The following is a 17,766-nucleotide window of genomic DNA, read 5'->3' as shown; positions in this document are numbered from 1 at the left end:
TCTGCTTTTCACAAAAAAAAAACATGGTTACTACGATGCTACTATAGTAAAACTACCTTTATATTAAACATGTTTGTCAGGAAATTTTTTTTACCATGTAAGTAAAAGTTAATAAATTTACAAAAATGTTTAAGTTAAATTTACTCACCCACTTTAATCAATATAATGTCATAAAATTAAGTAGATTTTACTTAGTTTTTCACCATTAAGATTTACTTAGAAAACTGTATGCAAAAACGTTGTACGCTTTGTAAAATTGTACGTTTCATAATTTATCCAAACTTACAAAAATGTACGTTTAGATGTTACGTAGGAGTAACTATAGATTATAATGAGATCAGCCTGCAGTACGTCAACCTCCAAATGTGTTTCATATCAACGACCTAAAAATGGATTTAAATAGCCAGTATTTGGAAATATGTTTATTTTATGTTTTTCACCAGGGCTGGAGTATGTTCACCAGCTGACATTAAATAATCAGTATGAACTGAGAGTGGATTTGGAGGACTTTAGTGGGAAACAGGCTTACGCTCTGTACGAATCTTTCTCTGTGAGCTCTGAGACTGACAGGTACCGACTGATCGTTGGCGGCTTTGTAAATGGAGGAGCAGGTGAAATAAACTACATTGTCTTAATGATTTCAAGGAAGAGTAACAGAGTTTAAATACTTGAGTTTTTTTAGAGGACATTTTATTGAGCTTCATTACTTGAATTTACTGCAGGACTTGAATGCAACACAAATAAACCTTACGTCAACTCAACCTCTTGCGGGGAGACTGTAAATATGAAATCAAACAAATATTAAATTAAATTAAAATTTAAATTAAATTAAATTAAATTAAATTAAATTAAATTAAATTATAAATTATAAATTAAATTAAATTTAAATTTAATTTAATTTAATTAAATTAAAATTATAAATTAAATTAAATTAAATTAAATTAAATTAAAATTATAAATTAAATTAAATTAAATTATAGTAATGAACAGGTTTTAAAAAGGAAGGACAAGGCTTATATGTAATTGTTTTTAATAAAGGTTGACACAGTAATCGTGAATCAAAATATTATTACAAAATGTTTTAGCATTAAACGCTGAAGACACTAAAAGGATTTAATCTTAAAATGTTTATTGAATAAGGGTGGGTCAAGGTTTAATCCTCTGCAGGATTTTATCATTATCAAAAAGGGGTTGGGAAACTCACTGTATAAATACTGGCAGAGAATGGATCCACTTTTACATTTGGATGTCAAAATAAAAGTCTCCACTTGGCTATGAAATGAAAGTTCCTCTTTTCCACAGGTGGAATTTGAGAGTCCACAATGGAATGAAGTTCACCACCTATGACAATCACCAGGATAATTCAGGGAAAAGCTGTGCCTGGCAGTACTCTGGAGGGTGATGGTACAACAATTGTTATTGCACAAACGCCACTGGTATGTATTTGTGGGGGAATGATGGGGACATAAATATTGGTGCCACCTGGTATGATTGGAAGAGCAGCTGGGTGTCTCTAAAGACCATCATCATGAAGATCAGGTGTGTAAACGTTCAGGTCCAAGTGGAGTTACTGAATACAGGGTTTCCCGATTTAACATCAATTAAAATTAATATTCCAATTAGGATCTGGCTCAAAATATTCAGATCAGTCATCGAACCAATTGCATTATATGGCAGTGAGGTGTGGGGTCCACCTGTAAAATCTGACTATTTAAATTGGGAAAAACATCCCATTGAAACTCTGCATGTGGAATTTTTAAAAAGAATAATTTATGTTCAAAGAAAAACGCCAAATAATGGATGCAGGGCAGAATTAGGCCAATACCCTCTCTTTCTGAACATTCAAAAAAGAGCTATCAAAACCTAAAAAACAAGTGAGTGACGATGTACAGACTCCGTGAGCACAGTCTGGCTATAGAGACGGGCCGCCGCAGACAGACCTGGCTGCACCGCGAGGACAGACTGTGCTCCCAATGCATGCTGGGAGTGACTGAGACAGAGCTGCACTTCCTCACAGAAAAAAATGTGTTTTATTCTAGATGAAAAAGAAGAATGTGCAAATATAGCAGCAAGATTTATAGTATCCTGTAGAAACCTGAGGGACAACCAGAACAAACCAGAAAATAAATAAATAAATAAATAATAATAATAATAATAATAATAATAATACATGAATGTGTTGATGACCCCTGACCCCAATCCCCTACCCCTGTTACCGACCCTATATAATGTTGCATTAATGCTGAATTGTTATTTCTATATAGTTATTATTGATCTCATGTTCTAGTCCTTGTTCAGTTCCTGTTCTGTTTTTCTATGTAATTACTTTGGCAATACAAAATGTTTTTGTCATGCCAATAAAGCTCTTTGAATTGAATTTGAAATTGAGAGAGAGAGAACTGAATTGAGAGAGACAGACAGAGAAAGAGAGAGAGAGAGAGAGAGAGAGAGAGAGAGAGAGAACATTGAATTGAGAGAGAGAGAGAATTGAATTGAGAGAGAGAGAGAATTGAATTGAGAGAGAGAGAGAGAAAGAATTGAATTGAGAGAGAGAGAGAATTGAATTGAGAGAGAGAGAGAGAAAGAATTGAATTGAGAGAGAGACAATTGAATTGAGAGAGAGAGAGAAAGAATTGAATTGAGAGAGAGAGAGAATTGAATTGAGAGAGAGAGAGAGAAAGAATTGAATTGAGAGAGAGACAATTGAATTGAGAGAGAGAGAGAATTGAGAGAGAGAGAGAATTGAATTGAGAGAGAGAGAGACAGAATTGAATTGAGAGAGAGAGAGAATTGAGAGAGAGAGAGAGAATTTAATTGAGAGAGAGAGAGAGAGAATTGAATTGAGAGAGAGAGAATTGAGAGAGAGAGAGAATTGAGAGAGAGAGAGAGCATTGAATTGAGAGAGAGAGAGAGAGAGAGAATTGAGAGAGAGAGAGAGCATTGAATTGAGAGAGAGAAAGAGCATTGAACTGAGAGAGAGAGCATAGAATTGAGAGAGAGAGAGAGCATTGAATTGAGAGAGAGAGAGAGAACGAGAGCGAGAGAATTGAATTGAGAGAGAGGACGAGAGAGCATTGAATTGAGAGAGAGAGAGAGCATTGAATTGAGAGAGAGAGAGCATTGAATTGAGAGAGAGAGAGAGCATTGAATTGAGAGAGAGAGAGCGAGCATTGAATTGAGAGAGAGAGAGAGAGAGAGCATTGAACTGAGAGAGAGAGAGAGAGAGCATTGAATTGAGTGAGAGAGAGAGAGAGAGCGAGCATTGAACTGAGAGAGAGAGAGAGAGAGAGCATTGAATTGAGTGTGAGAGAGAGAGAGAGAGAGAGAGAGAGCATTGAATTGAGAGAGAGAGAGAGAGAGAGAGAGAGAGAGAGAGCATTGAATTGAGAGAGAGAGAGAGAATTGAGAGAGAGAGAGAGCATTGAATTGAGAGAGAGAGAGAGAATTGAGAGAGAGAGAGAGCATTGAATTGAGAGAGAGAAAGAGCATTGAATTGAGAGAGAGAGAGCATAGAATTGAGAGAGAGAGAGAGCATTGAATTGAGAGAGAGAGAGAGAACGAGAGCGAGAATTGAATTGAGAGAGAGGACGAGAGAGCATTGAATTGAGAGAGAGAGAGAGCATTGAATTGAGAGAGAGAGAGCATTGAATTGAGAGAGAGAGAGAGCATTGAATTGAGAGAGAGCGAGCATTGAATTGAGAGAGAGAGAGAGAGCGAGCATTGAATTGAGTGAGAGAGAGAGAGAGAGCATTGAATTGAGTGAGAGAGAGAGAGAGAGCGAGCATTGAACTGAGAGAGAGAGAGAGAGAGAGCATTGAATTGAGTGTGTGAGAGAGAGAGAGAGAGAGAGAGAGAGCATTGAATTGAGAGAGAGAGAGAGAGAGAGAGAGAGAGCATTGAATTGAGAGAGAGAGAGAGAGAGAGAGCATTGAATTGAGTGAGAGAGAGAGAGAGAGAGAGAGAGAGAGAGAGAGAGAGAGAGAGCATTGAATTGAGTGAGAGAGAGAGAGAGAGAGAGAGAGAGAGAGAGAGAGAGAGAGAGAGAGAGAGAGCATTGAATTGAGTGAGAGAGAGAGAGAGAGAGAGAGAGAGAGAGAGAGGTGTTGATGTTGATGTTGATGTGGTGGTGGTGCATGAACAGCATGGCCAACATCGCGGTCCAGCGAATCAAACGGGAGTTTAAAGAGGTTCTGAAGAGCGAAGAGGTGCGTTCAGCCTTTCACACACACCAGCACATTTCACCTGACAGCTGTCAATCATGCTGTACGATGCATCATATATGTTGATCGGGTCTGAATCAAAACATGCGGACACATGCATCTGATCCATGCAAAATCAGCAGTGAATCATGTCATGCATCAAAATAAAGCAGTTTAATGTGTTTGGCACATTTCAGATAGACGTTTGAGCGGACTATTATGGGATGTTTGTCCCGTCCAGGCCGAACCGCAGATAAAACGAGTCCAAAAAACCTAACGAACATCGTCACATTAGAGCTTTGGACATTAAATGCGTTAATTTAAGCGTTTCTGGAAGATTATTGTGTTTTTATGGCATCTTGTGTGGCTTTTAAGGTGTGCTTCATGGAAAGGCCTGTTAGCCGTTTGCTAACTGAAGGCCCCTAATCGATAAACACACACATTCACTCTTATAAACACATCAATTTACATTTAAACAATATTAGTAGACATAATGAAAGGGACTATTTGGGTTTCTTTGTAACATTTCACCGGTTTTTACACTTTTATTGTAGTTTTTGTCGCGGTTTTGGTCTGATAGCTGTGTAGCATCTACTATAAACTCTAAAAATTCATTAAAATGATCATTTATGACTCCTGAAACATTTTTATTCTGTAAATTATGTGTGTAAATATGTGTATCTGCTTTTATATTAAGTTTGGCTGAAACCTTCGATCTTAATCTGAACAAATATAAACTCCAACCCAAAATCACTGCTTTTAATTTCAGAAATGTTCCCTAAATAATAGAGTAGCTTATATTTTAATGACCCAACAATTAATTTAAATCTGAAATCTGGGTGTTAAACATTAGAGCTGTCAAAGTGAGTTTGTGAAGTTTAAGGCACAGCTTTAAAGTACTGTGGAAGGTGTTTTGATTATTTACCATGGTAATATCATGGTGTTTTGGACATGTACCATCATAGTAATACCATGATAATCATGAAATTTTCCTGGAGTACCATATAAATACCATGGTATATGAAAATGGTAATATTCCAGCAGTGTTGTAGTCGAGACCAGCTCATCTGAGTCCAGTCCGAGACCAGTAAAGCCTGAGTCTAAGACGAGAGTTTTTTTTATTAATGTATTAAATGTATAGTTTAAAGAACTATTGATTCAGGGCTCATATATCAAATAAACCTCAATTATTATTTTCCTAAGCTTATGTTGGTTAAACAGTATTACCAGTTGAGAATAAAAATTAAATAAATGCCACATCCTAGGTTAACGCTTGTGCGACCTTCAGGACATTTTTGTCTTTTTCATTTTTGCTTTTTCGATCATTTTGTCTGTGTTAATGCCAACGGCATAAATTTTGCCAAAGGTGTGTATTTTTTGGGGGAATTTTGATATTTCAACCTCAGTTCCTATAATACATCTATAATACACTGTGTACACAAAATAGTTACACTCAGGACCTTCAGGACAAAAATGTCCCCATTGAAACCCATTAAAACTGCAATATTTGATCCCAGTGCCATTAAAGCATAAAATCATGAATTCTGTGATATTATGCTTTCATTCCAGAGCCCTGGCTTCAAAATTTACATTTGTAATATTTTCCACCAGATGGCACCATTTTCTCATGTTTAGCCTATGGAGCAAATACAAGCTTTTCCCCTATTCTCTGTTTGCTGTATTATAGAGCACTGCAGGACAATTGTATAAATGATGCAGCTAAAATTGTGTGGGTGTGTTGGTATGGATGTCAGAGTGTGTTTTGTATGCATGCATTAAAGAAATTTGTGTGTGTGTGTGTGTGTGTGTAAAAAAACAACAGTGGCATTATGTAAACAAACTGGCATTTAAAGGGTTTAAACTGCAACTCAGCCCAGCCAAGACTGAACTCTTTGTCTTTCCAGCCAACCCTGCTGTTGAACACAACATCACTGTGCAGCTGGGTGCAACTACAGTGATGCCTTCCAAAACGGTCAGAAATCTAGGGGTAACCATCGAGAACAGACTAAATTTCACAGACCACATCTCAAAGACTGCAAGATCATGTAGATTTACAGTCTACAATATCAGGAAGATAAGACCCTTCCTCTCTGAGCATGCCACACAACTTTTTGTTCAGTCACTTGTCATAACTAGACTGGACTACTGTAACGCTCTCATTGCAGGCCAATGCATGTGATGCATGCATGCATGCATGCATCTCACTGCATGTGCAATTAGACCCCTGCAAATGATCCAGAATGCAGCAGCACGTCTGGTCTTTAATGAACCAAAGAGAGCACATGTTGCACCACTCCTTGTCTCCCTTCACTGGTTGCCGGTTGATGCCTTACAGTATTACTGTACTATAACTAAAATGGGACTAAAAACCAAACAATAATGTATCAAATATGACAATGTTTACGCAGAAAGTGAATATAAACATTTACATTCAATTTGTTAACAATTTACTCAACTGCACTACTTCATTTTAAGTCAAGTAAACATTTCATCTCGGTTTAAGCACAGAAACCGTTTTTTTTCTTTCCAGATATCATTAAGTTTCATTGAGAGATGACAATGAGAGAAATATTTTTAAATTTTCTTCAGTTTGTACAGTATTATTGTATCTAATGGCTAAAGCATTACTAAAAGACTAGAGGCCGTTCAGACCAGCGCAGTGCAACGAACCCAAATAACACACGTACGTCTCTTTTCATCTAGAAAGCGTCTAACATCTGCTAGACATCTTAAAGAGATCAGATTTAGAATCATTCTAAATCATAAACATCTCAAAGACATTTACTGAATGTCTTATCGACATCTGAGACACTCTTATTGACATATGTCTTATAGACGTATTGCAGAAGAGCAAACAACGTAAAATAGACGTCTTCCAGATGTAAAAACACACATTATTTAGACGTCTGGGTGATGTACGTGAGCTATCAGGGAATAGAGTATAAAGGTGTTTTGAGACACATTTTTTTTTTCTCCCTAATTTGGAATGCCCAATTCCCAATGTGCTCTAAGTCCTCGTGGTGGCGTAGTGACTCGCCTCAATCCGGGTGGCGGAGAATGAATCTCAGTTGCCTCCGCGTCTGAGACCGTCAATCCGCGCATCTTATCACGTGGCTTGATGAGCACGTTACCGTGGAGACATAGCGCGTGTGGAGGCTTCACGCCATCCACTGCAGCATTCACGCACAACTCACCACGTGCCCCACCAAGAGCGAGAACCACATTATAGCGACCACGAGCAGGTTACCCCATGTGACTCTACCCTCCCTAGCAACCGGGCCAATTTGGTTGCTTAGGAGACCTGGTTAGAGTCACTCAGCACACCCTGGGATTCAAACTCACGAACCCCAGGGTTGGTAGTCAGCGTCAATACTCGCTGACCTACCCAGGCCCCCATTTAGACAAATTTTTAACAGTTGATGTTCTTTTTAACTTGACAAAAGAACTTTAAAAAAAATGGCACGAGACGCCAAAAACACAGCGATATGCGGTGCAATGGACATCCGTTTAGCATTTTTACATAGAAATATAACTGTAAAACAGCATGGGTGGACGTGCAAACAGCATGTCTTGTTAATAAGGGGTCGTTCGCACCAAACGCAATAACGCGTTTGGTGTGAACAGCCCCTATTATTAACAAGACACGGCACCAGTGGAAGTTTCTCAAAGTCTTTTTTGACTGTAGGTAAATATCTACTTTATCCAGCGATTGGTTTGTTTTCCGGGACTCGACTGGACTCAGGGTTGAGATCGAGTCAAATTACTCACAAGTCCACGACAAGACCAAGTCCATGAAAATGTTGTCTTGGACTCGGTCCGGTCTCGAGTACGACAACACTGTCTTTCACCATTGCCATCTTATTCCTGTATTAGGGTTGCCACCTTGGCCCTGTAAAATTCCTGTTCACCGGATCAGTGACCGAAAAACATATTGCTGCCCATCATACAAGAAATAAAACATTATTTATGATTGTTTACTCCTTGTTTGATATGGAAATTACCGCATATATAGCCTATAATTAAATAAAACAATAACATCAATAAACTCTAAAAATATTTTAGCTTATTTTTAATATACACATTTCAATTTCGTAACAAAATTCCATCAAAATGAACTGTGTAATTTTTAATATAATTAAATACAATTTAAATATATATATTTTTTTATATAGTTAAAGATTACTCAATTCAGTTTGATGGAATTTTGTTATGAAATTAAAAATAAAAGTTTTCCATTTCCATTTATTTTTTTGTACAGGTTTAACACATTATTTACTTATTCTGGCCCTAAGCAGTTTTCTTGAGTTTATGGTTCACACTGAACATTTAAATGTCTTAAAATGTCTAAGTATGTATATATAAAGTTTAGAAAAACATTCGTACATTTAAACCAAAGGAAATCAAATAAATGTACGTATAAATCCACTCCAAAAAATATTTTCAAGATGGAAAATTTCCATCCAGTTGAACGGAGTAATCTTTAACAAAATTAAGTTTAAAAAAAAAATATTCGAAATTTTAAGTTTTAATAATTTAATTTAAAGATCACAAAATTTAAATTGATGGAAATATGTTATGAAATTGAAATGCGTAAATCTTAAAAATATCACTTTTTTTTTTTTTTTTGGGTGAGTGTTGGGCATTATGAACCTCAGGGATCTTTCCAGGACATTAAAGCATTATAGTAAGTAGACTTTAAACGAGTATTCACACAGACGTGAAAAATCGCAATCATCCGAACAAACCAGATCATTAAAATGAATCAGACTTCATATAAGTCATATAAGAATGCATTTGATTCTCCTCTTTGCTTAGTGAACTTATAAACTAGGGCTCAAATGTGTGTGCGTCGGGAAATTGACTTAAATCTTTCCAGGACAGATAGCCGAACTCCGGGACGATCCCGGAAAATCCCGGACGGGTGTCAACCCTAGCCTGTTGGTGTTTTGAACTTTGGCTGAGTTTGGAATATTGGTGTTTTGGACCTGAAATTTGAGCTAAATTGAGTGTCTGGGTTTGAATTTTGGGTTTTGGTTTTGGTTTTGATTGGGGTTTGAGGTCTGGGTTTCAAGTTTTACACATTTCACTAAACCTGCATGACTTTTTATTCACACAGACGAGTAAAAACCAGATCAAGGTGGATTTAGTGGACGAGAATTTCACAGAATTGAAGGGGGAGATTGCAGGACCACCAGACACGCCGTATGAAGGTGAGAGAAACAGTCGTTATCTGGTGACTTGGTATGTTTTTGAAAGTTTTGGTCGATGTTTTAGGTGTGTAGGAGTTGTGAACCTGATGGCACACATATGTCACCCGTGATGGTGGTGATTTTGATTCATCCCAGTGACTCTTTTAATAAAGAATAATTAGACTTAGTCTTAGCTGCGGTTGTGATTGATTGTGCTTTTGGTTCATTGCAATAACTCGTTCAAATCTAAAAAGACGTTATTTACTGGCGAAAAGGCGTAAATGCTGAAATCGTCAATGAACGAATCTTTTTGGAGAATGGATTCAAAAGACATTTCCACTTAAAAGATTTGTTCAAAAAGACAGATTCGTTCCTGAACGAAACGTCACTAGTAGTCAACCGGATGCCTGCATTATGATGCAGTTCATAATAATGGACTTGTATTTGGTGATTGGCATGTCAGATGTCATTGCACTTTTTTACGATGTTTATCAGATGTTTGTAGAGAATAATTAGGGCATGATGCTCTTCAGATCTTTAGCAGACATTGCAGCGACATGTGTGCTTACTGGGGTAGAAAGTAGTTACACTGTTGTTTATTTACTCTAATGTGTTGTAGATTCGATATATTGCTTTGATTTTGGCTCTACTGTTTTGTCACTTTGTTTTTATTTGTTTCGCAGGTGGAAGATATCAGCTAGAAATTAAAATTCCAGAGACGTATCCTTTTAATCCACCAAAGGTGAGTAGTGAGACCAGCGCGTGCGGGACGTCCCGCTGCAGACGTGCAGATCAGCCCCTGGTTGGATCACATGAAAGAACTGCTGGATAACTACAGCTGTGATCACACTGAAAGCATTTAGCATCTAACCAGAGCATGATCTGCCAGTCTGCATTGAGAAAATACTAGCTGATCTAGTTTAACCTCGTGCGACCCCGCGTCCACATGCGTGGACGTTGTATTTTGGCTTCGCTATATGCAACACCTAATTTAAATTAATTTAAACCGACTGAAAACTGTTAACAAGACTCTAGTCTGTCATTTAAGTCTTAAACTTCTGGCACACCGAGTCACGTGACAACAACATGACGTTGATTTCCATGAAGCGCTTCTGCGGGCACAGCGCCAACTAAATTGCCTGTGGTAAGAAATCTCTACGTTTTTTTCATTGAAACCTGTTTGGGTGTAAAGAGTAGCATCTCTTGTTTCATTTGATATGCCGCTTAAAAAATTCATTTATTTTTCCACAAGTCAGCGCGCTGATAAACATGATGTCCACATACGTGAATATTGGGATAATTTCCACATTGAGAATAAATGGGGTCATCCAAAAGTTGTAAAGTGTTGCTTTCAGGGGCTTTATATGGAGTTAGGATGAAAATAAGGTGCATTTCAAACTGTTCTGAGACCAGTGCAGACAGACAGCACACTGGAGGTTAAGTCATTCACTAGCTATCACCCCTGGAGTTCGCTAGTACGCTAGTTTGAATCCAGGGTGTGCTGAGTGACTCCAGTCAGGTCTCCTAAGCAACCAAATTGGCCCGGTTGCTAGGGAGGGTAGAGTTACGTTGGGGTCACCTCCTCGTGGTCGCTATAATGTGGTTCTCGCTCTCGGTGGGGCGCGTGGTGAGTTGTGCGTGGATGCCGCGGAGAATAGCGTGAAGCCTCCACACACGCTATGTCTTCGTGGTAACGCACTCAACAAGCCACGTGATAAGATGCACAGATTGACGGTCTCAGACGTGGAGGCAACTGAGATTCGTCCTCCGCCACCCGGATTGAGGCGAGTCACTACAAAGGGTCACAGGAGGTTACTGTCGTTTGTTGTTCCAGATGGTAGCTCAAATACACAGAAGTGAGGTAAAAATATATTTGTCAATATTTTCAGCCTTTTGACGATAGTTGATATTTATCTTCACATTTATCTTGCATTTGTTTTGAAATGGCCTAAAAGGCTCTACAGTGCATCCGGAAAGTATTCACAGCGCTTCACTTTTTCCACATATTGTTATGTTACAGCTTTATTCCAAAATGGATTAAATTCATTATTTTCCTCAAAATTCTACAAACAAAACCCCATAATGACAATGTGAAAGAAGTTTGTTTGAAATCTTTGCAAATTTATTAAAAATAAAAAACGAAAAAAATCATATGTACATAAGTATTCACAGCCTTTGCCATGACACTCAAAATTGAGCTCAGGTGCATCCTGTTTCCACTGATCATCCTTGAGATGTTTCTACAACTTGATTGGAGTCCACCTGTGGTAAATTCAGTTGATTGGACATGATTTGGGAAGGCACACACCTGTCTCTATAAGGTCCCACAGTTAACAGTGCATGTCAGAGCACAAACCAAGCCATGAAGTCCAAGGAATTGTCTGTAGACCTCCGAGACAGGATTGTATCGAGGCACAGATCTGGGGAAGGGTACAGAAATATTTCTGCAGCATTGAAGGTCCCAATGAGCACAGTGGCCTCCATCATCCGTAAATGGAAGAAGTTTGGAACCACCAGGACTCTTCCTAGAGCTGGCCGCCCGGCCAAACTGAGCGATCGGGGGGAGAAGGGCCTTAGTCAGGGAGGTGACCAAGAACCAGATGGTCACTCTGACAGAGCTCCAGCATTCCTCTGTGGAGAGAGGAGAACCTTCCAGAAGAACAACCATCTCTGCAGCACTCCACCAATCAGGCCTGTATGGTAGAGTGGCCAGACGGAAGCCACTCCTCAGTAAAAGGCACATGACAGCCCGCCTGGAGTTTCCCAAAAGGCACCTGAAGGACTCTCAGACCATGAGAAACAAAGATTGAACTCTTTGGCCTGAATGGCAAGCGTCATGCCTGGAGGAAACCAGGCACCGCTCATCACCTGGCCAATACCATCCCTACAGTGAAACATGGTGGTGGCAGCATCATGCTGTGGGGATGTTTTTCAGCGGCAGGAACTGGGAGACTAGTCAGAATCGAGGGAAAGATGAATGCAGCAATGTACAGAGACATCCTTGATGAAAACCTGCTCCAGAGCGCTCTGGACCTCAGATCGGGGTGAAGGTTCATCTTCCAACAGGACAACGACCCTAAGCACACAGCCAAGATAACAAAGGAGTGGCTCCGGGACAACTCTGTGAATGTCCATGAGTGGCCCAGCCAGAGCCCAGACTTGAACCCGATTGAACATCTCTGGAGAGATCTGAAAATGGCTGTGCACCGACGCTCCCCATCCAACCTGATGGAGCTTGAGAAGTCCTGCAAAGAAGAATGGGAGAAACTGCCCAAAAATAGGTGTGTCAAGCTTGTAGCATCATACTCAAAAAGACTTGAGGCTGTCATTGGTGCCAAAGTTGCTTCAACAAAGTATTGAGCAAAGGCTGTGAATATTTATGTACATGTGATTTTTTTTATTTATTTTTTATTTTTAATAAATTTGCAAAGATTTCAAACAAACGTCTTTCATGTTGTCATTATGGGGTATTGTTTGTAGAATTTTGAGGAAAATAATGAATTTAATCAATTTTGGAATAAGGCTGTAACATAACAAAATGTGGAAAAAGTGAAGCGCTGTGAATACTTTCCGGATGCACTGTGTATATATTTATTTATTTTTTCTTCATATAAACAGTTCATAGTGTCCATCTTTCTCAAGCTTCTATAATGGCAAAACATACCAAAAATAGTCCAGTAGTTGACTTGTACACTATATTCCAAGTCTTAAACCGTCCAGTAGCTGTGTGTTGTCATACGGGTTTTAGGTTAATTATTCCTTTAACGCTTTAAGTTCGGATGGGCCCACCGGCGGGCACCATATAATTGTCAAAATATTAACAACTACAGTCTTGACCATCACAAAATAGGTATCTGAAAATTTAGAAGCTCTACTTTACAATGCATGAACCAAAACTGAACAAGTGCTTTGAAATTTACTGACAGATCAGAAGTGTTACTTTTTGATAATTTATATATAAAAAAAGTGCACTGTGCATATTATCGAAATCAGTAAAAACATCAAACTGATCAAATAGCCTTGTGTTTTACTCAGACAAAAATATAGCGAGTAATAGCTAAGTATATGTCTTTGACATTTATGTTGATGTTGCTTGTATGCTGCATTTTCGCTTATAACTTCACAAAAAATAAACATAGCATAAAATATCACATACCATTACTTAGAGGAGGTGATTATCTTTCAAACGAGTCCACACACAAGGTAATCAGATGCATAGATCATTAGATAATCCACATGAAGCACAATGTTACATATGACCACCAGGAGATGGCGCCAAATACATGATACAGACTCAATGATGACTCAAATGGCACAGAATGAAACTCATTCTGTGCCATTTGAAAGTATATCAAAAGTAAATTTTTGGCTCAATTTTTTTCAGCAGTTTCTTAGTCTGAGAGTCTCAGAATGTATCATAATCAATATCATTATAAAATTTTGAAAAGTTTTCTTTACAATGATACCAAACACTTGACCCTCCTTGTTTTTTTGTTTTTGTTGTTTTTTTGTCAAGTTAAAAGCCTTTAATTTCGGGTACGCCACTGAAACAGGAAATCTTTAAAAACACCTTCAGAGCTTAAAGGGATAAATGTGAGGTTTATTTTGTACGCTGAGATCACTAGCCACTGTTAGAAAATCACATGTTGGTTTCACTTGTTGTGTTTCAGGTTCGGTTTATCACAAAGATCTGGCATCCCAACATCAGCTCAGTCACCGGTGCCATTTGTTTGGACATCCTGAAGGACCAGTGGTGAGACTTTACTTTCCTTTCACACTAACTTGTGCTCTGACGCTAATGAGACTCATCGCTGTGTGTGTGTGTGTGTGTGTGTGTGTGTGTGTGTGTCTGTTTGTTTCAGGGCGGCGGCGATGACCCTCAGAACTGTGTTATTGTCACTACAGGCTCTTCTGGCGGCTGCAGAACCAGATGATCCACAAGACGCAGTAGTTGCCAATCAGGTGTGTGTGTCATGATAGTGAGAAAATCCTCTATACATTTACAGTTAATATTTGATGTCAACATAAAAAATGTAATTATTATTATATATTTTATAAATGCACATTCCTGGTCTCATTGCGAAAAAATCATCAGTGCATGTTTTTCCAAAGACAAAATAATCGTTTTCGCAATCTTTCATCAGAATGTAATAACTTGCTCCACCTCTGAAATTACATTCCTTCATCAAGCTCTCTTATTTTTCAGTACATACGGGCAACCACTTAAGGGCTGATGTGCTCATTTCCTCTTCTCACTCTGTCTATTTCCTGTTTTTCAGTATAAACAGAACCCAGAGATGTTCAAACAGACGGCTCGACTCTGGTCTCACGTTTACGCAGGAGCTCCGGTCTCCAGTCCAGATTACACACGCAAAATAGACAAACTCTGCTCTATGGGCTTTGATAAAGTGAGTAATTCTATACACACACACAAACACACACACACACATTAGGGTTGTGCGGTATACCGTACTAAGGAAATATTGCCAAAGTGTGATCAATAAACAGCGTAAGGATGTGATTTAATTAAATAATATGCAGTCTGCATGCGCTGCATGCTTCAGAATGAACGAGAGGTGTTGCTGTGCTCCGTGTCATAATTCACACAAACACACATACAAATACACAAACAGATCGACCAGTGATGCACACAGGAGGAACTCAGAGCTCCTTCAAAATAAAAGTTTCACCTAAATAAAAGCTCTGTTTAACTGAATGCATGAAATTGAAGACATTGCGACAGAAAAATATTAATGTTGTATAGAAAAATGTAATATTCAAAGTAATAGCAATCCTTCTACTAATAACAATAATTTAATCATAAATTATTTTTATTATCATTATTATTTATTATTATTATTATTATTATTATTATTATTACAATTATTATTACATGTAAGAGATTTTGTTTATTCTTTGAAGCTCTGTTGTGCAGCATTTTATTTGATCAAAAAATTTCTGTTTTTGGGGGTCTGGGTATCTCAGCGAGTATTGACGCTGACTACCACACCTGGAGTCACGAGTTTGAATCCAGGGTGTGCTGAGTGACTCCAGTCAGGTCTCCTAAGCAACCAAATTTGCCCGGTTGCTAGGGAGGGTAGAGTCACATGAGGTAACCTCCTCGTGGTCGCTATAATGTGGTTCTCGCTCTCAGTGGGGCGCGTGGTGAGTTGTGCGTGGATGCCGCGGAGAATAGCGTGAAGCCTCCACACGCACTATGTCTCCGCGGTAACGCGTTCAACAAGCCACGTGATAAGATGCGTGGATGACTGTCTCAGAAGCGGAGGCAACTGAGATTCGTCCTCCGCCTCCCAGATTGAGGCGAGTAACCGCACCACCACAAGGACTTAGAGCGCATTGAGAATTGGGCATTCCAAATTGGCGAGAAAAAAAAAAATTTTAATAAAAAAAAATAACAGTTATTATAAAATTATATTTATGGATTACAGGGAAGGAATATGTAGGTTCTTTGTGAACGATCGGAAAAAACAAACGTTTGTTTGTAAACAATAACTTCAGCTTGGTTCAGTAATCCAATTAAAAAAAATTGCAGTCCAGCAGAAAAAGCATGTAAATAAATCACCGGCAATATACGTTATCAGCTATTGATAATGAGCTGATATACATCAACATGCCAACGACCCCTAGATTGAGCTTCTGGTCCACTCAGAGGCCGAGATGTTCGATGAAACAATAGGGAACATGCATGCGATTCAAAATAGACTGGATGTCTATGGTGTGAGTGCTCAGCTGCATTAGAGCGCCACCTACATTTCAGATCTGTATTTTGCGATGGAAGGTGATAGATGAAAAATTATTTTTCCTAGTACGTGCTGCCATCTAGTGGAATAAAATAAGAGTTTTTGCAGGGAGCAAACAGAACCAAAATTAGAGAGGATTAAAAAGAGAAATTATGTTCATCATAAGATTGTAAACGTATGCAGTATTATTTATGAATCATTTGAAAATATATATTTTTTTTATTTGACCAATTTTTTGCTCTTTAGTCCACTGTATGTGTGTAAGATGAGCTTTTAAATTTGAGTGTGGAAAAATTGCAAGCGGCAGCCAAAAAATGCACCAGAGTGGAAGAGGTCTAAATTTTTTATTATGACAGATGGCGTTTATGCAGCTGTGTATTTCCTCTCCTCAGCATCACTGATGTCGAACTTCTTTTCCCTTCAGAATGCAGTAATAGTGGCGTTGTCGTCGAAATCCTGGGATGTGGAAACGGCAACAGAACTGCTGCTTAGCAACTGAGTCCAACCTGAGGGGCCAAAACACCATATCTGACATCCACCCCACCTGTACTCTGACACACCCACTCTTCATCCCGATGTCTTCTCCTCTTCCTCTGTCTACCTTCATCAGAACTCTCTCTCTCCATCTTTTGCCATTCCTTAAAGGAATAGTTCACCTAGAAATGAAATTCTGCCATTATGTTGTTCCAAACCTGTATGAAGTGAGGGTGAGTAAATGCTGACAAAATGTTCATTTGTGTGAACTATTCCTTCAGTGTCAGATTTCTACTCTATCTACTTTTCCCATCTTTTTTTATGTGCCTTTTTTGTCTCTGATAATTTCCCCATCTTCATGACCATCACCTTCAGAACGGTCCAGCAATCTGACTCTAGCCTGACTGTAGCCCCGCCCCCTCACACACACTTGCCCAATCAACACTGCAATCTCTCTCCCTCCTAGCTAAGCCGCCTCCCTTTTATCCGGAAACATTTACGTTCTATTTTTAAAACTACAGACAGACGTGAAATGCGACACACTCCAAGATGTTCTGTCAAACGATCAAGACTGGAAGAAAACACCCACACCCTGTGAAATATACGAAAGAATTCATCTGTAAATAAAGCTATTAAAGTCTGTATAAATTAAAGCAATGTGGCAATGCCTTTATTTATTATTGCATTGTGGAATAGTGAAATAAACACCAGTTTCATGGCTGATCATGTGATGTTTTGATGATCTGTATTTGAATTTGCATTAGATACAAGATCTGAAAGGGCAAAAACTCCCGTAAAAAGCTATCTTATATATGCACATGCACACACACACAATTTGTTATGCAGTTGTAAGCAAGTAATATATCAAGTAATAACATGAGAAGGTACAACAGGTTAAAAGCACTACATGGCAACTAAAACCACTGCAGTACTTACTTAAAAGGTGCTTTAAGCGATTTTAGCCATTCTAGAATTTCCACAAACTGTCAAGATGAACTGTTGGATTAGCCACGCCCCTTTTTCTAAAATCCCCGCACTCCAAAGATACCAATTGAGCTTTATTGGGACCGACATGAGCAGAAACGGTTGTCAAAAACAACAGAAGCAAAACAGCGCCCTCAACTGACAACCGTTATGAACAAC

General features: G+C 38.6%; 1 protein-coding gene across 1 annotated transcript; it reads left to right on the top strand.

The window, feature by feature from the left end:
* Nucleotides 1-4,053: 4,053 nt before the first annotated feature.
* Nucleotides 4,054-17,344, top strand: LOC127412775 (ubiquitin-conjugating enzyme E2 K-like). Its single transcript, XM_051649415.1, has 7 exons — nt 4,054-4,205; nt 9,316-9,409; nt 10,072-10,130; nt 14,059-14,141; nt 14,251-14,350; nt 14,668-14,796; nt 16,574-17,344. The coding sequence occupies exons 1-7, from the start codon at nt 4,107-4,109 to the stop codon at nt 16,646-16,648; spliced, it is 639 nt and encodes a 212-aa protein (XP_051505375.1). The 5' UTR covers nt 4,054-4,106; the 3' UTR covers nt 16,649-17,344.
* The last annotated feature ends 422 nt before the right edge of the window (nt 17,345-17,766 follow it).

Source organism: Myxocyprinus asiaticus, chromosome 22 (genome assembly GCF_019703515.2).
Source record: "Myxocyprinus asiaticus isolate MX2 ecotype Aquarium Trade chromosome 22, UBuf_Myxa_2, whole genome shotgun sequence".
NCBI classification, from domain to species: domain Eukaryota; kingdom Metazoa; phylum Chordata; class Actinopteri; order Cypriniformes; family Catostomidae; genus Myxocyprinus; species Myxocyprinus asiaticus.
The sequence above is the reverse complement of the archived record's forward strand: the minus strand, read 5'-3'. Positions and strand labels throughout refer to the sequence as shown.